The 20,224-nt window shown below is 34.2% G+C and overlaps 1 protein-coding gene across 2 annotated transcripts in view; it reads left to right on the top strand.

The window, feature by feature from the left end:
• USP47 (ubiquitin specific peptidase 47) overlaps nucleotides 1-20,224 on the top strand; it is a 105,771-nt gene that overhangs the window by 55,904 nt on the left and 29,643 nt on the right. For both annotated transcript variants that reach the window (XM_015537931.2, XM_042959483.1), the window contains 4 exons: nucleotides 15,022-15,117; nucleotides 15,193-15,345; nucleotides 18,024-18,191; nucleotides 19,977-20,108. In XM_015537931.2, coding sequence (XP_015393417.2) covers nucleotides 15,022-15,117; nucleotides 15,193-15,345; nucleotides 18,024-18,191; nucleotides 19,977-20,108 — 549 coding nt within the window. The remainder of the gene's footprint in view (nucleotides 1-15,021; nucleotides 15,118-15,192; nucleotides 15,346-18,023; nucleotides 18,192-19,976; nucleotides 20,109-20,224) is intronic.

A 20,224-nucleotide genomic window follows, 5' to 3' on the forward strand; every position in this document is an offset into this window, starting at 1 on the left:
TTTTTAGTTTAAGGTCGAAGTGTCATATTGAAAAATTCTTATCTTTTAATACTTATTTCCTAATCGTTTTTAATATTGGCACTTTAGCAGAATATACTAGGAAAATATTTGGTAGTCTCAGGTGATAAAGACAATTTTTTCTGCATTGCTTTGGTTATGAAAGTATTTTTTATGAAAGATTTTTCACATATATGTTCAGTTTAGTTTTTTTACATATTAATTGAATGTTGAGGAAGCTGGTGCTGTTTGTTTTGTTATATTGGCATATATTTGAGTATTCAGCAAGTATAATTGCTTAGCTAAATCTTTTTGTCATTATTTTTTCACCTGCTGATTTACCACCACTCTCTTAAGTATGTGATAGAGATAGCAATGGAGTGATTTGGAGGATACTTCTGGAGAAGTGAAAAAAGACACATTTCTAAATGACATTCTCCAAAGGTAGTATCCTCCACTGATACATGGATAGTGGTGGTGTTGATTCAGTGGGAATTGGAAGTTATAGCTATGAAGCAATTATGTGAGCAAGTTTATATAACACACATGCATGCGCTAATAGGGCTTGCAGAAGGGAACTTAAAACTTGCTAGATTTTGCTGGAATCTCTTTAGGGAAATTATAGCAGGTGAACTACCCAAGATAGGGGTTCTAAGGAGGATACTACCTTCAGAGAACTTTAGTTAGAGGTAAGTAAATTCCCATTATTTTCTGAATTCAAAACCTATAACCTACACTTTTGAAGCCACAGAAAGCATCACACAGCCATCTAAAATTAGTTTTATATCACTGCTTGCCATTGTGTATTTTGTTAATTCTATGTGTTTTCAAAAAGAATTAGGTATAAATGTGGATTGTAAAAAATCTAGTTAAATTTCGTTCAGACTGTTTAATATTTGGCTTAATTTGACTTGAACTCTTAAAATTTATTTTCTTACGTTTATTAACGGACTCTTTCTTGGATATATGCACACACATAAACACATGTATATACTTACACGTACATTGATAATTCTGTGTTCTGTTTACTGTATATTCTTTTCAATGAGCCACGATATAATAGACACGTGTATATCGTGAGGTTAACACCCGATGCTTAATCTCAGACAATTAAGTGTGAGATTCTATTAAAAATTAAAGTTTTTTTTTTAAACCTTCATCTGAAACATCCAGTTTCTAGAGTTGTTTTATCTCTGTGTTCAAACAAATTTAACTTGAGAGTAATATTTCGGATTAAAATAGGAATGGAATTAGCACTTAGCTAATTTATCATTATGACATTTATAATAAATTTTTATGGTCATCTTTCAGCATGATTGATAGCAGACTACTTTTTAAATGAGTGCTAAGAATCGCCTGTGGTTTTTAAAATAGCTTTTAATGATATTTTCTTTATTGAATTACATTTTAGTCATTATAGCTGTGGTATTTATTAAATTGCTGGTCTTCATTTTGCCTGGCCAAGTGGGAATCAGTGTTTCATGGTTCTTTTGCCATTCTCTTATCTCTCAGATTGAGTTCTTTTTAACACTCCATCTCCAACAGGATTTAATAGAAGTTTAGGAGGCCTCTTTGATTAAATTTGGGAAATGGTATAACTGTAATCCTCTTTGAGAAGTTAACAGTACATATTTTATTTTAAATGCCCTGAGGTTTCCTGTAGTAGAGAAATTTACTTAACTGTAATTTTCTTTTACTGTGGGACATTTGGTTACCATTTTAACAAAAATTCCTTTTTTTACCCTTTAAAAAATTTTTTTAATGATTTGTGAGATAACTAGAACCTTTTCTTTTCGTTGATTAGAGCAGTCTAAACAAATCTCTCTAAATTTCATAATCAAAGAAACTTGCATCTGCTTATTGCTAAGCACATTTGAGAATATATTATTATAATGAGATAGTCCTAAATACATGCTAATAATAGATAAAAATTGGAAGTATTAATTTTTACTGGCAGCATATTTCACAAATTAAGCAAAAATGGTATAGCCTCATAGGTTTGACATTAACTAGGGAGAAGCTTGTCTATTTAATGGTAAATTTTCGACACTGTATTTTTATGTATATCTTTTGTCATGTAACATATTTATTGAGTTGCCTACTCTGTGTAGGCATTGTTTTAGACCCGTTTTCTATTTATATACTTTTATTCTATTATTAGGTAAGTACATTTAAATATCTTTATTATCACAAAATGTATTCAGAAGTCTGAAATTGGGTTTATAAGTGTCTTTGGAAAGATCAGATTGTGTGAAAGACTTCTGTTCCATAAGTAAACATAGTTTAATGATTGTTTTAAAGTTTTTAATGCAACATTATCTAATTCATAAGTACTTATGGAATCATAAGCATTTCAAGTGTTTAGTGTGCACAAATTTATACCATAGGTTCTACCCTGAATTAACAGATGATTTGGACATTCTTAAATATCTGGCTTAGCCACATAACTCATTTGGATGGTGGAGTGGTCCATATTTGTCCAAATATGTAAGCATCACATAAAGAAAAATCTCTTCCACAGACTCTACCCTCATTTTTCTAGGAATTTGTGTGGTTGGACATAGTGGGAACCAGTTTAAAAAGTGGGGACTTCTGCTTTCAGGAAGATGGAGTAGATGTACATTGCCCTATTCCTCCTGCTAAAACAACTGAAAGTCTTGAACATTATATATAAAATAAAACATAAGAAGACTGAAAGGTGGAGAAAAGGCATAAAGACTAGGGACCTCAGGACTCAAGGAATGACATGGGGTGAGTTCCCTGGGTTTTCTTTTCGCCTAATATAGTCCAAACTTGGAACTGAAGAAGCTGGCAACCTGGAAATGAACAGGCACAGATTGAAAAGCCTGCTGTCTCCAGCCAAAAGACCAGGAAAGGGACAGCTTAGCAAGGCAGAAAACTTTTAGGCAATAACCATTCTGCTCTAGCCAAACACCACAGAAAGACTGTGGCCCCCATCTTAACTCATGCCAGCCGAGGCTAAGTAGGGAGCCCAGACTTCTGTTCTCATGAAGTTGTAACTAGGCTTTCTAGCCCCCTGCCTGGGTAGTTTTCAGAGAAGGCTGAGTAGGTAGGCAGGAGTTTTATCCCTGCTGGGCAGTAACAAACCTTCCCACTACTGTTCTCCTGTTCCCCTGGTTCACTGTCATTAGAGACACATGGGGAGCCTAGCCTTCACTCCTACCTCGTAGTAAAGAGGTGCTTCTTTCTGTCCCTACTGGAGTGATGTCAGAAGAGACCTAGTGAAGAGTCAGGATTTTTGCCATCTTTGAACAGTAAGGAGAGTAGCCCCTTCCCACCAATGGTGTCAGTGGAGGCTGTCAGGGGAGCTGTAATGAGACATGCCTTCCCCTCACAGCCAAGGTGTTATCAGCAGAGGCCTACTGAGCAGTCAGAATCCCAACCCTTGCCCAGCAGTAATGAAGAGCCCCTTCCCACCCCAGAGGTCAGCAGAGGCCATGTGGGAAACTTGGACTTCTCCCACCTGGCAGTAATGAAGCAGGAACCTTTTCTTTCACTGGAGCAGTGTCAAAGGAAGCCAGTAAACCAGAAAATTCAAATAGGGTCTAGAATCTCATAAAACCCAAAATGTTTGGGTTTCATTTAAAAAAAAAAAATCACTCTATATACAAGAACCAGAAGAATCTTACTTTGAATGAAAGTAGAGACAATCAATAGATAAAAACACCAAAATGACAGATGTTAGAATTATATGACAAATATTTTTAAATAGTTATAGAAATACTTCAGTGGGAGATCCCAAACTTTCTGAAACAAATGAGGAAAATAGGAAATCTCAGGGAAGAAATCACAGATATAAAGAAAAGTGAAAGGGGAATTTAGAACTGAAAAAATGTAATACCAAAGTGAAAAACTTGATGAATAGGCTCAACAGCAGAATGGAAGAGACAGCAGAAAGATTCAGTGAACTTGAAGATAGAACAACAGAAATTGCCCAGTCTAAACAGCAGAGAGAAAAGACCGGAGAACATTTTTAAAAAGGTCCTCAGGACCTATGGGACTATAATAAAAGATCTAAGATTTGTGTCATTGGAGTCCTGGAAGGAGAGGAAAAGGAAGATAGGGCTGGAAAAATACTTGAAGAAATAATGGCTGAAAATTTCCCAAATTTGGCAAAAGGCATAAAGCTATAGATCTGAAGAGCTAAGCAAACTCCCAACAGGATAAATCAGAATCACTCTACATCAAGTCCAATTATAGTCAGACTTCTGGAAACTAAAGACAAATACCTTGAAAGCAGCAAATGAGAAAGTTACCTTTTCTTACAGGGTACAAGCACCCTGATTTCTCATAAGCAAATTTGTCATCAAAAGTTACGGAGACCAGAAGAAAGTGGCACATGTTTTCAAGTGTTGAAAGAAAAGCACTGTCAACTAGAATCTTACAACCACTGAAAATATTCTTCAGGAATGAAGGGGAAATCAAGATCATGGATGAGGGAACACTAAGGGAATTTGCCACCAGTAGACCTACCTTAAAAAATGGCTAAAGAAAATGCTCTAAACAGAAAGGAAATAATAAAAGGAAGGCGTCTAGGAATGTTAGGAATTAAGAAAGAACATGGTAAGCTAAAAATCTGGGTAAATACAATAGACTTCACTTCTCCTGCGTTTCCTAAATTGTGTTCAATGGTTGAGCCAAAACTATAAATTATTTGATGTGGTTCTAAATGTATGTAGAAGAAATCTTTAAAACAGTTATATAATAAATGGGAGAGGGTAAAAAGATGTAAAGGTTTCTGTACTTTACTTGCACTGATAAAATGATGACACCAGTAGAATAAGTTATGTGTATATAATACACCTAGAGCAACCACTGAAACACTCCAAAAAACTAGATGAATCAAAATAGAATTAAAAAAAACACATACAAGTAATTCACAGTAAAGCAGGAGAAACAAAACAAAACTAAAATAGCAGGCTTAGTTAGACCATTTATATACCAATTAAAGGGTAGAGATTCACATACCAGATTTAAAAACATGACCCAATTGTATGCTTGCTACAAAAAACTCCCTTCAAATCTATTAGTATAGACAGGCTGAAATGTAAAAATATGGAAAAATGTTATATAAATATTGAGAGAAATAGCTATATTAATATCAGATAAAGCAGACTTGAGAGCAAAGAAAATTACTAGAAATAGGGGTATTATTATATAGTGATAAAAGGGTTAGTTCATCAAGAAGACCACAATCCTAAATGTGTATTTACCAAATAACAGAGCTGGAAAATATATGAGAGTATTGTCCAAAATGAAAGGAGAAATTGGCAAGTCTACAGTTCTAGTTCGAGACTTTAATGCCCCTCTGTCAATAATAGGTAGAACCTCTAGACAGAAAATTAGCAAATAAAGAGCTCAACAACACCATTGACAAACCCCGCATCAGGCTCTGTGCTGACAGCTCAGAGCCTGGAGCCTGCTTCACATTCATATTCTCCCCCGCCCCCTCTGTTAATAATAAACATCTTTTTTAAAAGCTAAAAAAAAGAAAAAAAAAAGAATTAAAATCATTGTGTGTTTTTCAAGAATGGCGGAATCAAGTTGGAAATCAATAACAAAAAGATAACTGGTAAGCCACCAGACGTTTGAAAAATACACAATGTGGAGCGCCTGGGTGCCTCAGTTGTAAGCGTCAACTCTTGATTTTGGCTCAGGTCATGATTTCATGGTTCCATGTCAAGCTTGTGCTAATAGCATGGAGCCTGCTTGGGATTCTCTCCCTCCCCCTCTCTCTGTGCCTCCCGTGCATGCACACTCTCGCTCTCCCTTGCTCTTTCTAAATAAATAAGCTGAAAAAAATAAAAAATACTAACAAAAAATAAAAATACACAAAACATTTAAATAATATGAGTCAAAGAAGAGGCCTTAAGGGAAATTAATAAAAACAACCACAAAAACTTTGAAATGAATGAAAATGAAAATATATCAAATTTTGAGACACAGCTGAAGCAGTACTGAGAGGGAAACTTACAGCATTAAATGCTCACCTTTATTAAAATGGTTATATTCGTAAAAAAGGGGAGACGTTTCAAATCAATAAACTTCCAGCTAACCTGAAAAAAGAAGAGCAAAAGGAACCCAAAGTGAGCAGAAGGAAGGGCATAATAAAGAAAAGAGCAGAATCAGTGACATTGAAAACAAAAACAAATCAGTGAAACGCAGAGCTAGTTCTTTGGAAAGATCAATACAGTTGACACACCAGTAGTAAGGGGGGGAGGCAAAAATTTACAGTATTAGGAATGGAATGAATATCACTACCGATCATGCAGATATCAAGAGGATAATAAGGGAGTACAACAAATAACTCTGTACACATAAATTGGATAATTTATATGAATCAATTCTTCAAAAGCACAATAATTCTTCCAGTATGAATTAGATAATGTGAATAGCCCCATAACTGTTAAGGTATTAAATTCATAATTAAAAATTTCTCAAAAATTGAGTCTCCCAAGTTGGGATGGTTTCACTGGAGCCTTGTGTCAAACATTTTAGAACAGTGAGCACCAAGTACACAGTCTTCTTCTAAAAACTAGAAACGAAGGGGACCCTTCCCAATTTGTTTTGTGAAGTTACTTTTATCTTGATATTAAACCAAAGACAGTTAAAACTGACCAAGCCAGTACCCTTAATTCCTAAAGATAAGAAAATCCTTACCAAAATATTAGCAGATAGAATTAAGCAATATGTAAAGGATTATATGCCATGACCAAGTCGAGTTCATTTCAGGGATTCAGAACTGGTCAGTATTTAACAATCAGAGTTATCTACCATATTGATAGTTAAAAGAAGAAAATTCACACCATCGCATCAATTGACTCAGAAAAAGCATTGACAAAATTCAGTATTTACTCATGATTAAAAAAAAAAAAAAACTCAGAAAACTGGGAATGGGGTAATTTTCTCAAATTAGTGAAAAACATATTTAAAAAACCTACATCTAACATAGTACTTTATAATATAATAATATTTTTGAGAGAGAGGGCGAGTGGGGGAGAGGCAGAGAAAGAGGGAGACAGAGAATCCTAAGCAGGCTCCAGGCACTGTTAGCACAGAGCCCAATGCAGGGCTCGAAGTCTTGAACCGTGAGATCATAATCTGAGCTGAAACCGAGTTGGATGCTTAACTAAGTGAGCCATCCAGGTGCCCCACCATTTTTTTTTAAAGTTCATTTATTTATTTAAAGAGAAAGAGACAGTGCAAGTGGGGGAGGAATAGAGAAAGGGAGATAGAACCCCAAGCAGTCTCCATGCTGCCAGGGCAGAGCGCGATGCGGGGCTCAAACTCATGAAACTTTGAGATCATGATCTGAGCCAAAACCAAGAGTTGGATGCTTAACCAACTGAACCACCCAGGTGCCCCTAGAATGTGAAGGTTGTTTCTAAGCAAAGATGTCTGTCTGCTCTCACCACTCCTACTCATTATAGTCCTGGGAGTCCTAGCCAGCACAATAAGGCAAGAAGAGGAAATAAAATGCATTCCAATTAAAGGAAGAAATAAAATTACCCCTTCCCCATTTAGGTAACATGATTTTTTTTTAATGTAGAACAGTCCTCAGGCATCTAAAAAAAGAAAAAACAAACAAACAACCCCCCCCCAAAAAACCCTGTAGAACTAGTAAGTGAGCTTAGCAAGATAGCAGGGTATGAGATAAACATACAAAAATCAGTTGTATTTCAATATAACTAGCAAGTAACATGTGCAAAGTGGAATTTAAAGTACAATACCATTTACAAATGTGGAAAAAGAATACCTTACATGTAAATCCAACAAAATATGTACAGGACCTATGTATAAGAAAGTATTAACTCTGAAAAGAATATTTAAATAAATGGAAAGACATACTGTTCTCACCAATTAGAAGATTCAGCATAGTAAAAATGTCAGTTTTCCCCAAGATTATAGTTTAATTAGCCTATCTTCTCAAAATCTGGCAAGATTTTTTTGATGATCTAGACAAGCTTATTCTAAAATTTATGTAGAAGGCAAAGAAATAAGCTACACGTGGTAAGAGAATTTGGGGAAAAGAAGAATAGAGGGGAGAAATCATTCTACCTGATAAAACTTATTATAGAGCTACAGTAATCAAGACTGGTATTGGCGGAAGGATAGACAAATAGATCAGTGGAACAAGATAGAAAACCCAGATGTATATTTGCACAAATATGTCCAAACTGATTTTTAAGAAAGACACAAAAGTGATTCAGTGGAGGAAGGATGGTCTTTCAACAAATGATGATGAAACAATTGCATATCCCTATGCACAAAAATGGACCTCTACTTAAACTTTATACCTTGTACAAAATTTGCTCAAAATGGATCATAGATTTAAATTTAAAATATAAAATATGAATTTTATTTAAAAAATATAGGAAAAATATCTTCCAGTTCTAGAGTTAAACAACGAGTTCTTCGATTTGATACCAAAAGTACGGTCCACAAAGGGAGAAATTGAAAAGTTGGATCTCATCAAAATTAAACATTTACTCTTTGAAAGCCCATGTGAATGAAGAGGATAAAAGGAAGAGCTACAGACTGGGAGAACTTCTCTGCAAACCACGTATCTGACAAGGGACTAATATCTAGAATATGTAAAGAAACCTCAAAATAGTAAAAGTAGTAACCTCAATAGTAAAAAAAAAAAATCCATTTAGACAGTTGGCAAAAGACATAAACAACATTTCATCAAACAGGATATACAGATGTCAAATACAGGAAAAGTCCACTGTCACTAAGGGAACTGCAAATTCAAGCCACAGTGACGATAATCCTTTACCTGCAGAATGGCTAAAATAAATAATGACAGCACAGAAAGCTGGTCATAATGTGATGAAAATGGATTACTCATACATTCTTGATGGAAATATGAAATGTTAAAGGGAGTTTTTTTATAAAACTAAACATACAATTACCATAAACCCCAGCAATTATACTCTTGGTAACTTATAGAATGAAAATTTGTGTAAGTTTATGTTCACATAAAAACCTGTGTACAAATGCCCATAGCATCTTTATTTTAATATCCACAAAATGGAATTCGCCCAGAAGTCCTTCATCTAGTGAATGGTTTAACAAACTGGTACATACAAACCATAGAATACTACTCAGCAACAAAAAGGAACAAACTATTGATACATACTAAAATTGGAATGAATCTCAAGGGAATTTTTATGCTGTGTGAAAACTAGTCCCAAAAGGTTACATGTGATATGATTCCATTTGTATACATTTTTGGTAGAATTTTAGGGTTTGGGGCAGATTAATCATTGCCAAAGCTTAGAGATGTGGTAGGGCCAGGGGAAGGACAGGAAGGTGGTTACTTAAAAGGGCAACATGAGGGATCCTTGTGGTTTAGAAACTGTGTTCAATCTCTTGACTGTGGTGGTGGATATGTGAACCTTCACAGGCGATCAGATTGTATAGAACTTAATACACACACGTACACAGACAAATGAGTATACTAAAACTGGGAAAACCTGGATAATATAATGTAGATTGATCAATGTCAATATCCTGATTGTGTATTATACTATAGTTTTGCAAAAAAAAAAAAAAAAAGTTACCACTGGACGGAACTGGAGTACAAAGGATTCTGTATTATTTGTTTTGTTTTGTTTAAACGTTTATTTATTTTTGGGAGAGAGAAACAGCGTGTGAGCAGGGGAGGGGCACAGAGCGAGGGAGACACAGAATTCGAAGCAGGCTCCAGGCTCTGTGCTGACAGCTTAGAGGGGCTCGAACTCAATAACCATGAGATCATGACCTGAGCGGACATTGGACGCTTAACTGACTGAGCCAGCCAGGTGCCTCAGTATTATTCCTTATAATTGTCAACTACAATTATCTCAAAAATTGCAGTTAGAAAAAGTGGATGGCTTAGGATAAAGTTCTTTTCCTAATTAAAACAAAACAACACAAAAAACCAAAGTATATGTTCTGGAAAGATAGATAGTTGGATATATTTGTAAGGAAGACATATTACTGTATATCAGTAGCACAGAATTAGTACATTAAAATTGGTTAGGAAGTTACCAGTGGTAGTTCTGATTTATGTTTGATCTGAAAAATAAAGTATCTTATTTTAGTACCCATTTCTGTATTCAAAATAAAATAGACATTTCATGATAAAAAAAATTGTAAAAAGAAAAAAAAAGAATTCATAGGCAATGCCATTTCTTGGGTATATATTATAATTGCATTGTGCCTAGATTTTCTGCTTTAACTATAAAATTGTAGTAACCAGTATTTTTTTATATGAAGAACTAATGAATGATGTAAGAATTCTCTATGTTCTATTCTGAACTCTAAAAATTACAGTCTATAAAATGTATAAATTACATTTTGTATAATAGGAGTAAACTAGAAAAAAACTATTATCTTCACTCTGGAATGATGATAAACAATCATGGTCAACCCAAAGCTCACATGATATGTGAGTAATTTAACATACTCAAGAGGACAGCTGATGATAAGCAGAGCAAAAATTTTTGTGTGTATTAATAATGGTGCAGTATAGTATTTTATTCCATTTTTGTAATCTATAGTTTATCTTTTAATATGTAACATATAGTTTAGTATGATTTTTAGTTATGCATCACATTAAATGAAAATAAATGTATATGACCACATTTACATAATTTATTTGTTGAAGGCATAGATGAATTGAAACTAATTTTTATGACTGACTAATCTTGTTTATAATTATCCTGGAGCCAACTTGTTAAATAGTGAACTAGGAAGCTATAGAAAATTATTATAATATAGCTTGAACTGGTTTCCGAGTCTGGAAGATAATGATGGCCATGTGAATCTGTATATATCTGTACATTTTCCCAGAAAACCTAGACAAAAAGGAACACAAATGAAATGCGGATAACCTATAACTTCTGCATTACGGGGACAGAATGCCATAAACTTCCAATTACCTGTAAGTAGCAAAATAATCAAGTTCCAACAGAGCTTCTGTTGCTGCTATAGGTCTATATATGTGGAGAGGATGGAGTGGAAAGCCTTTGAGACTGTGAAACAGAGAAGGCCTTGAAGGACTTTAAATAAATACAAAAATCACCCTCACAAGGAAAAAGTACAACAGGACATGCCAAAAGAGTTTATAGCACCGGCCACAGGGAAGGAGATCTCGAGGGAGACGTGGCATCCTTGGAGGAATTTTGTCTCTGGGACAGAAGGTAGAGAAGTATGATGCCTCTGAGTCAGTGGTGAAGAGAAAACCAGAAGAAAGAGAAAAAGTGTGTCCTGTAGAATGAAAGACCTCAAGCTCTCCACTCCTGTTACCCATGCATGAAACTACACTAAGTTGACAAAAGTTTGAGGTACTTTCAAACTAAAGAACGCTGCCCACAAAATGACCGGGTGGGTGGAGGCTGGGAATCAAATTTACACAGCACCACTGTTAGAAGAGAACAGAAAATAGGTATAAAAGCATTTTAGCTGATAAAAATCCACTCTGCCAAAAAAAAAAGCCCTGAGGAAAATAACCACAGAGTACTGTAACACAGTACTCCAGACTAAATTAAATATTCTCAAGCAAAACAAAACCTGGTATCCAAAAATTTAAGGAGAAAAATGAAGAAACAATAGGAAATGCAATATGAATTGATCAAACTCAGGAAAGAAAAGAAAAAGACAAAATTGTTATTAGAAGTGAATAAATTATAAAATGCTCAAGAGAATAGAATGGAATGAAAATCTAAAGAGGGACGTAGAACGAAAATGAGAGAAAGAAAAAAGGATCTCAGAGAAATGAAAGGAAAGCCTGGCAGAGGGTGTCCAACGTAACTGAGTTTGTGAAGAATAAAAACGCCACAGGGGAACAAACCTTAGGAACTATTAGCCAAGAAAACTTTGTGGAAATAAGGGAAATTTAAGTCTACCTTTTGAAGGACCTTCCGTGTACTTGGGAAAATTGACCTGGAATGATCAGCTCAGACCATATTTTAGTAAGCTGTTAAACTTTAAGGATAAATTGAGTTGGCATCATACACTGGAAGAGCAGCACACAAATCATGGCAACAGAATAGCAATTTGAAGAAATTCACTGAAACAAAGTACAGACCAAGGATTTGACATCTAGCCAAGGTTTTCTTCAATTTTGATGGCAGTTAGAAATTCCATTCTTGAACATTGAAGAACTTATTGAAATGATACTATATCCATGAGTTCTTCTTGAGTTTATTAGGGGATAAACTCCATCCAGTGAAGAGATCCCCAGGGAAGCTTCGGCAAAAGGACTATGAGCATTTAATGTATTTATAGAAGTAAGGACTAAATGGAACAAGGGTGGGGACATAAGTAGAAGTATAACATATTATATGTAAGATGAAATAAAAAGAATACCACTCAAAAGGGGAAGGGAGAAAATGAGAGAAAGTAGAATGAGATCATAGACTGTTGAATGGGTAACAGACAAAGGATAACACTTAAAACTGGCAAACCGGACCCTAAAAGCTTAAATAAGGAAAAGGGGAAAAATGGGGATTAAGGGTGCAAATACAAGTATAATAAATGCACTACAAAAAAATTACCTTCCTAAATACCAAAAGAAAATGTAAGAAGTAGCAGAACACAGCACATGGAGAAAAGAACACAGTAAATATTACTTAATACAGTAATTATAAACTAGATGAGACAAAACATCATATCCAATATGAATGGTCTTAAGTTGCCTATTAAAAAGATTTTTAAGTTGGCTCATAAAACATATGAAAATTTGGTTTAAGCAAGAATCCATTAGTGGATGCTAAATCTAGGGCGGAAAGTTTAAGACTCAGGATATTTGCATGGTCTCCAAGTATCTCCTTACATATTACATAATTGCTGCGAGGGGATAAAACAATAACTATGTAGTGGAAAAGCTGGGTAACACTTTGTCCAGTTGATTCAAGTTCCTATCACCAATAGGGAGGTTGGGGACATCATGGTCTGTGACTGTGATACCCTTAGAAGGACACATCATAATTTAGGTGGTAGTCTAGTAAGGAATACAGAACCTGAATCTAATTATAAGGAGCATCAGGCAAACCCAAATTGCAGACATTTTATAAAATAGCCAGCCACCTCTTTAAAAAACCCCATTTATGTCATGAAAGAAAAAGGCTTTGGAACTGTTCCAGACAAAATGAATCTGAAGAGACAGCTAAATGTAATCTGTGATCCTGGGTTCAATTCTGTACTAGATGGGGAGAAACACATTATTAGGATTAGGAGGACAATTGACAGAATGGGAATATGGCAAAAGTACTTTATCAATGTTAAATTTTCCTGAGTTTGCTAACTCTATTATAAGAATATCCTTGCTCTTAAAAAGTCATATAGAATTATTAAGAGGAAAAGCATGACATGTAAAACTCTCAAATTCTTCAGAAAAATACACAATGTGTGTAGGGATGGGAGAATGATAAAGCAAGGGTAGCAAAATATTAAAAGTTGGTGAACTGAGTAAATTACAGACATTTTCTGTTCTTTAAACTTTTCTCTGAGTTTTAACTTCAAAAAACAAATAATAAACAAACAAGCAAAAATCAGAAGGAGATAGCTCTAGCTATAAACTATAACCAGAGACCAGTCCACACAGTTCAGTGAAGAAGAATCTGAGTTCCATAATTTTCTCCCCCTACCTTTTTGGTTAAGATATTGAGTGTTCTACATTTCACTTTCAATTTGGAATGCTTGACTCATTTGATATCAGTCCATGCTAAGCTATATATATGATTTTTCTTAGAGCTTTTTCTGTGTTACATTTTTACAGGATTTGCCTTTTTCATGCTTAAAATGTGTTTGAAAGAAAAAAAATCATTCTGAATGTGTCCTTTTCTTTGACCTCCAGTAAAATGCTTGGTCATGTGGAAAAACACCCACTATTTGGTTCTCCTCCCCCCTTCCCCCACCCTGTCACTTCCTTGTGTTCTGAGAACAAAATATAAGATGGATGGGGTTAAAGGCATTTAGAGTATCTTTTCATATTTTTGATCTAATTCCAAAATGAGTTGTACCAAACAATATGTGGATAGTAGTTTTGTAAGTGTTGCCAGCTCTTTCACATTTTGCCAGATCAAGCTTCTTTATTTATCTTTTGAGGAACAACATGTTCTGAATCAAAAGAAAAATGTTTGAAGATATTTTGTCCTCATGATAGTTTCTTTATATAGTAAAGAATTTCTTTATATAGGTAAATATAGTCAGTAGTTCTGATCAGACCATGTGTGAAGAGATCACAACAAATGAAATTTGAGATGATGCAGTCCAATGTTACATGTTGTATTAACTAAAATTTATTTTGTGAAAAATCGGTGATTAAAAATTAAAAATTTTATGCCCACTGATTCTTCACCAATGTTTATACTAAGTTTCTTGCTTCTGTCTTAAGGCTGTATGGAGAGAAGAGAATCACGTGGTTCCTCTAGGTGAACAGTCCAGGAGCTCTCCTACATTTTCAAGTGAAGCAGTATCTGACATGCAGGGAGAAAGTTGTCCGGTGTTTTTCAGTCTTTAGTGCAGTGGTGAATTACTGAATGATGCTAACTGTAGTGATAAATGATGGTTATTAGGTGTTTTTAATGTAGGGATAGTGTGAATTCTTCAGAGTTCTCTCTTATTTACTGTACAGTTTTGAATGTTTCCTTTTACAAGAAGATTGCAGTGATGTATGTAACTGCTTTTCTTCTGGAACTTTTAATCTAAAGATAGGATTTTTATTAGGTTATTTAGCCAAATTCCACAATAAAGTCAGCAAAAATTAGGTGGAAATGACTGTGATGTACAGTACTAGGAAACAGATTTCATGCAGAATTAAAGCAATTATTTTGTCACTCAGTTTTTATAATGATGTTGCTGTTGATCGTTTTTTTTCCTTTTTGCATTTTGAGTTCCTAATTTTCTAGCCATCTTCTAAGAATTTTGGTAATTGCAAAGTTTTATTCAGGGCTTTAACATTATAATGTTTGTAAGTAATTATAAAACAGTCATTTTTTTTCTTCTTACTAGGAAGAAGCATTGCATGCATTTATTCAGCCAGAGATCCTGGATGGCCCAAATCAATATTTTTGTGAACGTTGTAAGAAGAAGTGTGATGCACGAAAGGTAGATGCCATGTAGAAATTAATACCAGATTACCTGAGTTTATATTCAATATTCAATAGGTCCCTTTTCTTTTAGGGTCTTCGGTTTTTGCATTTTCCTTACCTGCTGACCTTACAGTTGAAAAGGTTTGATTTTGATTATACAACCATGCACAGGATTAAGTTGAATGATCGGATGACATTTCCTGAGGAGCTAGATATGAGTACATTTATTGATGTTGAAGATGAGGTAAAATATTTATTATACTTATTTGTTAAAAGATAGTAATCCATTTTGGTTGGTCATGTGTTTAATTAAAAGAGCTATTTGAGGAAACCAATTTGACAATAAACTTCATATATTGAAAAAAAAAGAGCTATTTGGGGTAACAACACTGGTGTTGTTTAAACTCTTCTTGATAGAAGGTTTTCCTTTCTCTCCATATTTTGTAATGGCAAGTTATATAAAAAGATATAAATTTGTATAAGCTTTTTTTTCTCACCATAAATTATATTTCACATAATCTTGTTTGATCAGAATAACTCATAATATTCTTTGAAAAGACAAAAAGGATCCCAAACTCTGGAATTACTTCTTTAATTTGAGCGATAATCTTATGTTTCATAACTTTCTTAGCGAAAGAAACCAATCTAGAGGTGGGCTGCACTGTGTTTCTGGCACATAATAAACACAACAAATATGTAAGTAAAATGAGCAAATTGGGTAGTATGGCCTTAATATCTTATATTTGTCTTAGTGTCATTTTCAAGGATTAAGGTTTCTGGGTTATTCTCAGCTAAAGTTTGCCACCTCTTAAATAGGCTAGGTTAGAAAGCTAGAAAATAAAGGTATTTTGTCTGTTTTCCTTTTTTAATTAGTTTTTTTTTTGTAGTCAAAACTTTATTTAAATAGTTTGAAGAATGTAACTTGGAAGGGCACAGGTAATGCTTATCAGTTTCTTCTACTCACTGACCCCTGCAAATCTCTGATTCCCCTAACCTTATTCAGTAAAAGATTCTTAGTATCCTAATTTATTCTTTGGAAACTTCTGATTTCATTATGGGAAATATTTACAATCACTTGAGTTCTTAGAAAGTGATAAATCTTTATTTTTTTCAAAATTGCCATGAATCATTTTTTTCTGATTGGAACTTACCACTCTAGTTATAAAAATACCATTTCCCAAGAGCTCAAAAGTGATTTTAAACATTCATGAAGTTTTAGTTAATGCTCTTAAGTATTAAGTGATGATGTGGTATAGAAGAACAACTTTTCTGAGCCTTACTTTGCAAAGTAAGGACAGTATTTACTCTTTATAGCTTTCATGAAAAGAGTGCTTTAGATAAAGTAGATGTTCATTGAATGGTACCTATGACCAGGTACTTTTGAAAAGTTTAATTCAAAATAGTATTTCAAACACTTGTGCTTAAGCTAGGAAATCTTTCCAAGGTATACCAAAGTAAACAACCTCTTTACAGGAGTCTTCACAGAGATTAGTATTGGATCAGTTTTCTGTATATACCTAATATATTCTTGTAAAAGGAAATCTTTTACAAATAAAGAAAACCTAGATCTAGTTTGACAGGAACTTTTAGGAAGTTCCAGGTCCATATCTTGGGAGAAGAGATGTTCTGGCCTAAAGGAGCGTCAGGAATGATCTCCAGACTCAGTGCAGAGTTCTAGAGTTGGTTTTCACTTAAACTTTACTTTCTCGAGGGATGAAGACTGTATGTTAGATGCAGTTCCCACAGCAAAGTTCTTGACAAAAAGTTGGTGCTTATTATTATGTATTGCCTGGTTAATTTAGGAACTCCTGTATAACATATCAAGAGGCTACATCTTATAGAAGAATTCTCAAACTATTTAAACAGAAACATTTTTAGATATGTATATAAAATATTTAAGGAAAAGGGGCCAAGGAGTTGTTTGGGGATTTCTAAGAAGTAGATTCCTTCAAATTAAATTTGCATGAAAAGGATTTAAAAATCATAAAAGCATGAAAAAGTGTGATTTTTGTTGTTACATTTCTCCCTCCTCCTATATGCTAGAATGTAAGATTCTTGAGGATAGATTCAGTGTTGTTTTTCTTTCTAATGGTGTCTAATGCCTAGCACAAAGATAAATAAAATTGAACCTTTTGTTCAAGAAAAGAGATGATATTCTTTTGGGATTTGAGAACAAAAGCTCATTTTGGCATTTAGGTTCACAGCTTTTACAGATTTTGGTGAAAGAAATGGTAATTTACGTTATTACTTTGCAACTATAAACATAAATGGGGTTTAATTAGAATTCTGAATCACTGATTCATTGTATTTGAATTTTAAGGACATTAATAGAAATGTTTTTAAAATACACTTTTCTTAAAATTTAGTGATTCATCACTTACATATAACACCCAATGCTCATCATAACAAGTGCTCTCCTTAATACCCATCACCCATTCAGCCCATCCCCCAACCACCTCCCTCACATCAACTCTCAGACACTTAACCGACTAAGAGCCACCCAGGCACCCCTAGATTTCATTCTTTTTGATGGCTGAGTAATATTCCAGTGTGTGTGTGTGTGTGTGTGTGTGTGTGTGTGTGTGTGTGTGTATCACCACATATATGATATATACATATATGTATGATACATATGATATATGTATACATCATATGATATATATGTATCACATTTTTATATGTGTATATCTCACATCTTTACCCATTAATCAGTCGATGGACATTTGGGCCCTAAAGTACACTTTTTTTGGTTTAATTTTATTTAAGGACTCACTCTCTAAGATAAGATAAATTTGCTTAAAATAGATATTTTTATTAGTAACATCTGAAGTTATGTGAAAAAGTTAGCATGTAGAGAAAAGGCTTTACTGAGTATATGTTTTTATTTCACTTGTAATTGTAAGATAATTATGTTTTATTAAGAAATCCCCTCAGACCGAAAGTTGCACTGACAGTGGGGCAGAAAATGAAGGCAGTTGTCACAGCGATCAGATGAGCAATGATTTTTCGAATGATGATGGTGTTGATGAAGGGATCTGCCTTGAAAGTAATAGTGGAACTGAAAAAATTTCAAAACCTGGACTTGAAAAGGTACCTTTTATAGTTTGTGGGTTTTAGTTGAGATAATAAAATAATCTCTGAGCTGTTATATAATTCTCTAACTGTTGTGACCAATAAATTCTCCTTAGGAGAAGTAATTTTTGAAAAGTAAGACTTTTAAAGCTGTTTTGTTTTTTTTTAATGTACATATGTGATCATAATTAAACTTTAGGAAAAAACTGCTTACAGGCAAGAGCATGAATTTTTGGAGGCTGATCTGTAGCTGGGGGGTGATATGGAAAAGGAGATCACTTCTGCCTTAAAAGTTACACCACGCCTCTAAATCTTTATATAAGAGTTTTCTCATATAGCAAAATGAAAGTTATTTGGCTACATCCATTCATTTTAAGATTCTGGCTCTGGAACTCCTTATGAAATAGTTAATAATAGAACTGATCTTTCTGAGGTAGGAGAAAGCCAAAGGCTTCAGCCTCTCTTGCCTCCCTATCACAGCCCTTAAGGCACTTAAAAAAAAGATACAGTTCCATGGATTATAATTTGACAACTACAAGATTTGATAATCTCTGTTATAGAATCTTTTATGTCATGGTATCAGTGATTTTTAAAATGTTATCAAACCATTTCTTTCATATTCACATAATCTGCTTTATTGAGGGGAGAATTATAGGTCAGATGTCTTGAGCATGTATAAATTATGAATCAATAACCTAAAGACTGCAGTAGCTCAAGTCTTGCAGAGTCATTTATACAGGGTTTTTAAGGCAGTATTTAAGAATAGAATTTCTCTTGCATTATTCCAACCACCATCATCATTTACCTTTTAAAATTATCTATTTCAGGGCAGATAGATGATCATGAGTTGCTATGTAATGAATAATGTAGCAGATATGTTATAACTTAGTGTAAAGAACACTGCATTCAAGCAAGGGTTGGCAAACTGTGGCTCAAAGTCTAAATCTAATTCTCTGCCTGTTTTTCTACATAAACAGTTACATCTGTCTTTTTTTCCCCCCTTGTCTTACTGCTGTAAGTAGGATTTCTTACAGTGTTGAATAGGAGTGGTGAGATAGGGCATTCTTGCCTTATTCTCAACTCAGGAGGAAAGTGTTCAGTTTTAAGTATGATGTTGGTTATAGGGTTTTTGTGGGTGTGCTTCATTAAGCTGAGGAGGTTTCCCTCATCCTAGTTTCTTAAGCATTTTTATCATGAATGAGTTTTGGATTTCATGAAATGCTTTTTCTGAGTTAGTTGATATCTAGGATCACATGATTTTTCTAATTTAGCCTGTATTACAATAGATTGATCTTCTGGCATTGAACCATCTTTGCATACTTGAGAAATGTCAAATCAGCAGATCACTGTATCACAGATATTACATAAATACATTAGAAGATGTTCCAAATCATTTTATTGCTCAGCTCTTTTGCAAAGGAAATGGAATAATCTTGTTTGAATAAAAACATTATTTGGGATTTCTTGATCTTGACTGTGCATACCAGAATAGTCTTCTAATTAGAACCTGCTTCTAAAATTTCAGATTATTATTTTATTTTTACAAAAGAACATATTTCAGATATGCATAGTTACAGAGGTTATAACATAATTAAAACGTGAAGGAATGCACTGAATGGAACTCTGATGTATAAAATTATGTGATGACTTTACCATTTTAATTATCTTAGAGGGAATTGTGCCTACAATAAATATCTAGGACAGCTAACATATTATTTTACTCTGTACTAATAGAGAATAGGAAATACACAAATAAGGGAAATTCTTTTTCTTCTCTGAGGTACTTTTGTTTTTTCCTCTTAGAATTCCTTGATCTATGAGCTCTTCTCCGTTATGGTTCATTCAGGGAGTGCTGCTGGTGGTCATTATTATGCTTGTATAAAGTCATTCAGTGATGAACAGTGGTACAGCTTCAATGATCAACATGTCAGCAGGGTAAGGAGGGTTTTTTATTTTTAATTTATTTATTTTAAGAGAGAGAGAGAGAGAGAGCATATGTGTGCACATGCTAGCCAGAGGGGCAGAGAGAGGGAATCCCAGGCACTGTCAGT

This window comes from Panthera tigris, chromosome D1 (assembly GCF_018350195.1).
Source record: "Panthera tigris isolate Pti1 chromosome D1, P.tigris_Pti1_mat1.1, whole genome shotgun sequence".
Taxonomy (NCBI): Eukaryota; Metazoa; Chordata; class Mammalia; order Carnivora; family Felidae; genus Panthera; species Panthera tigris.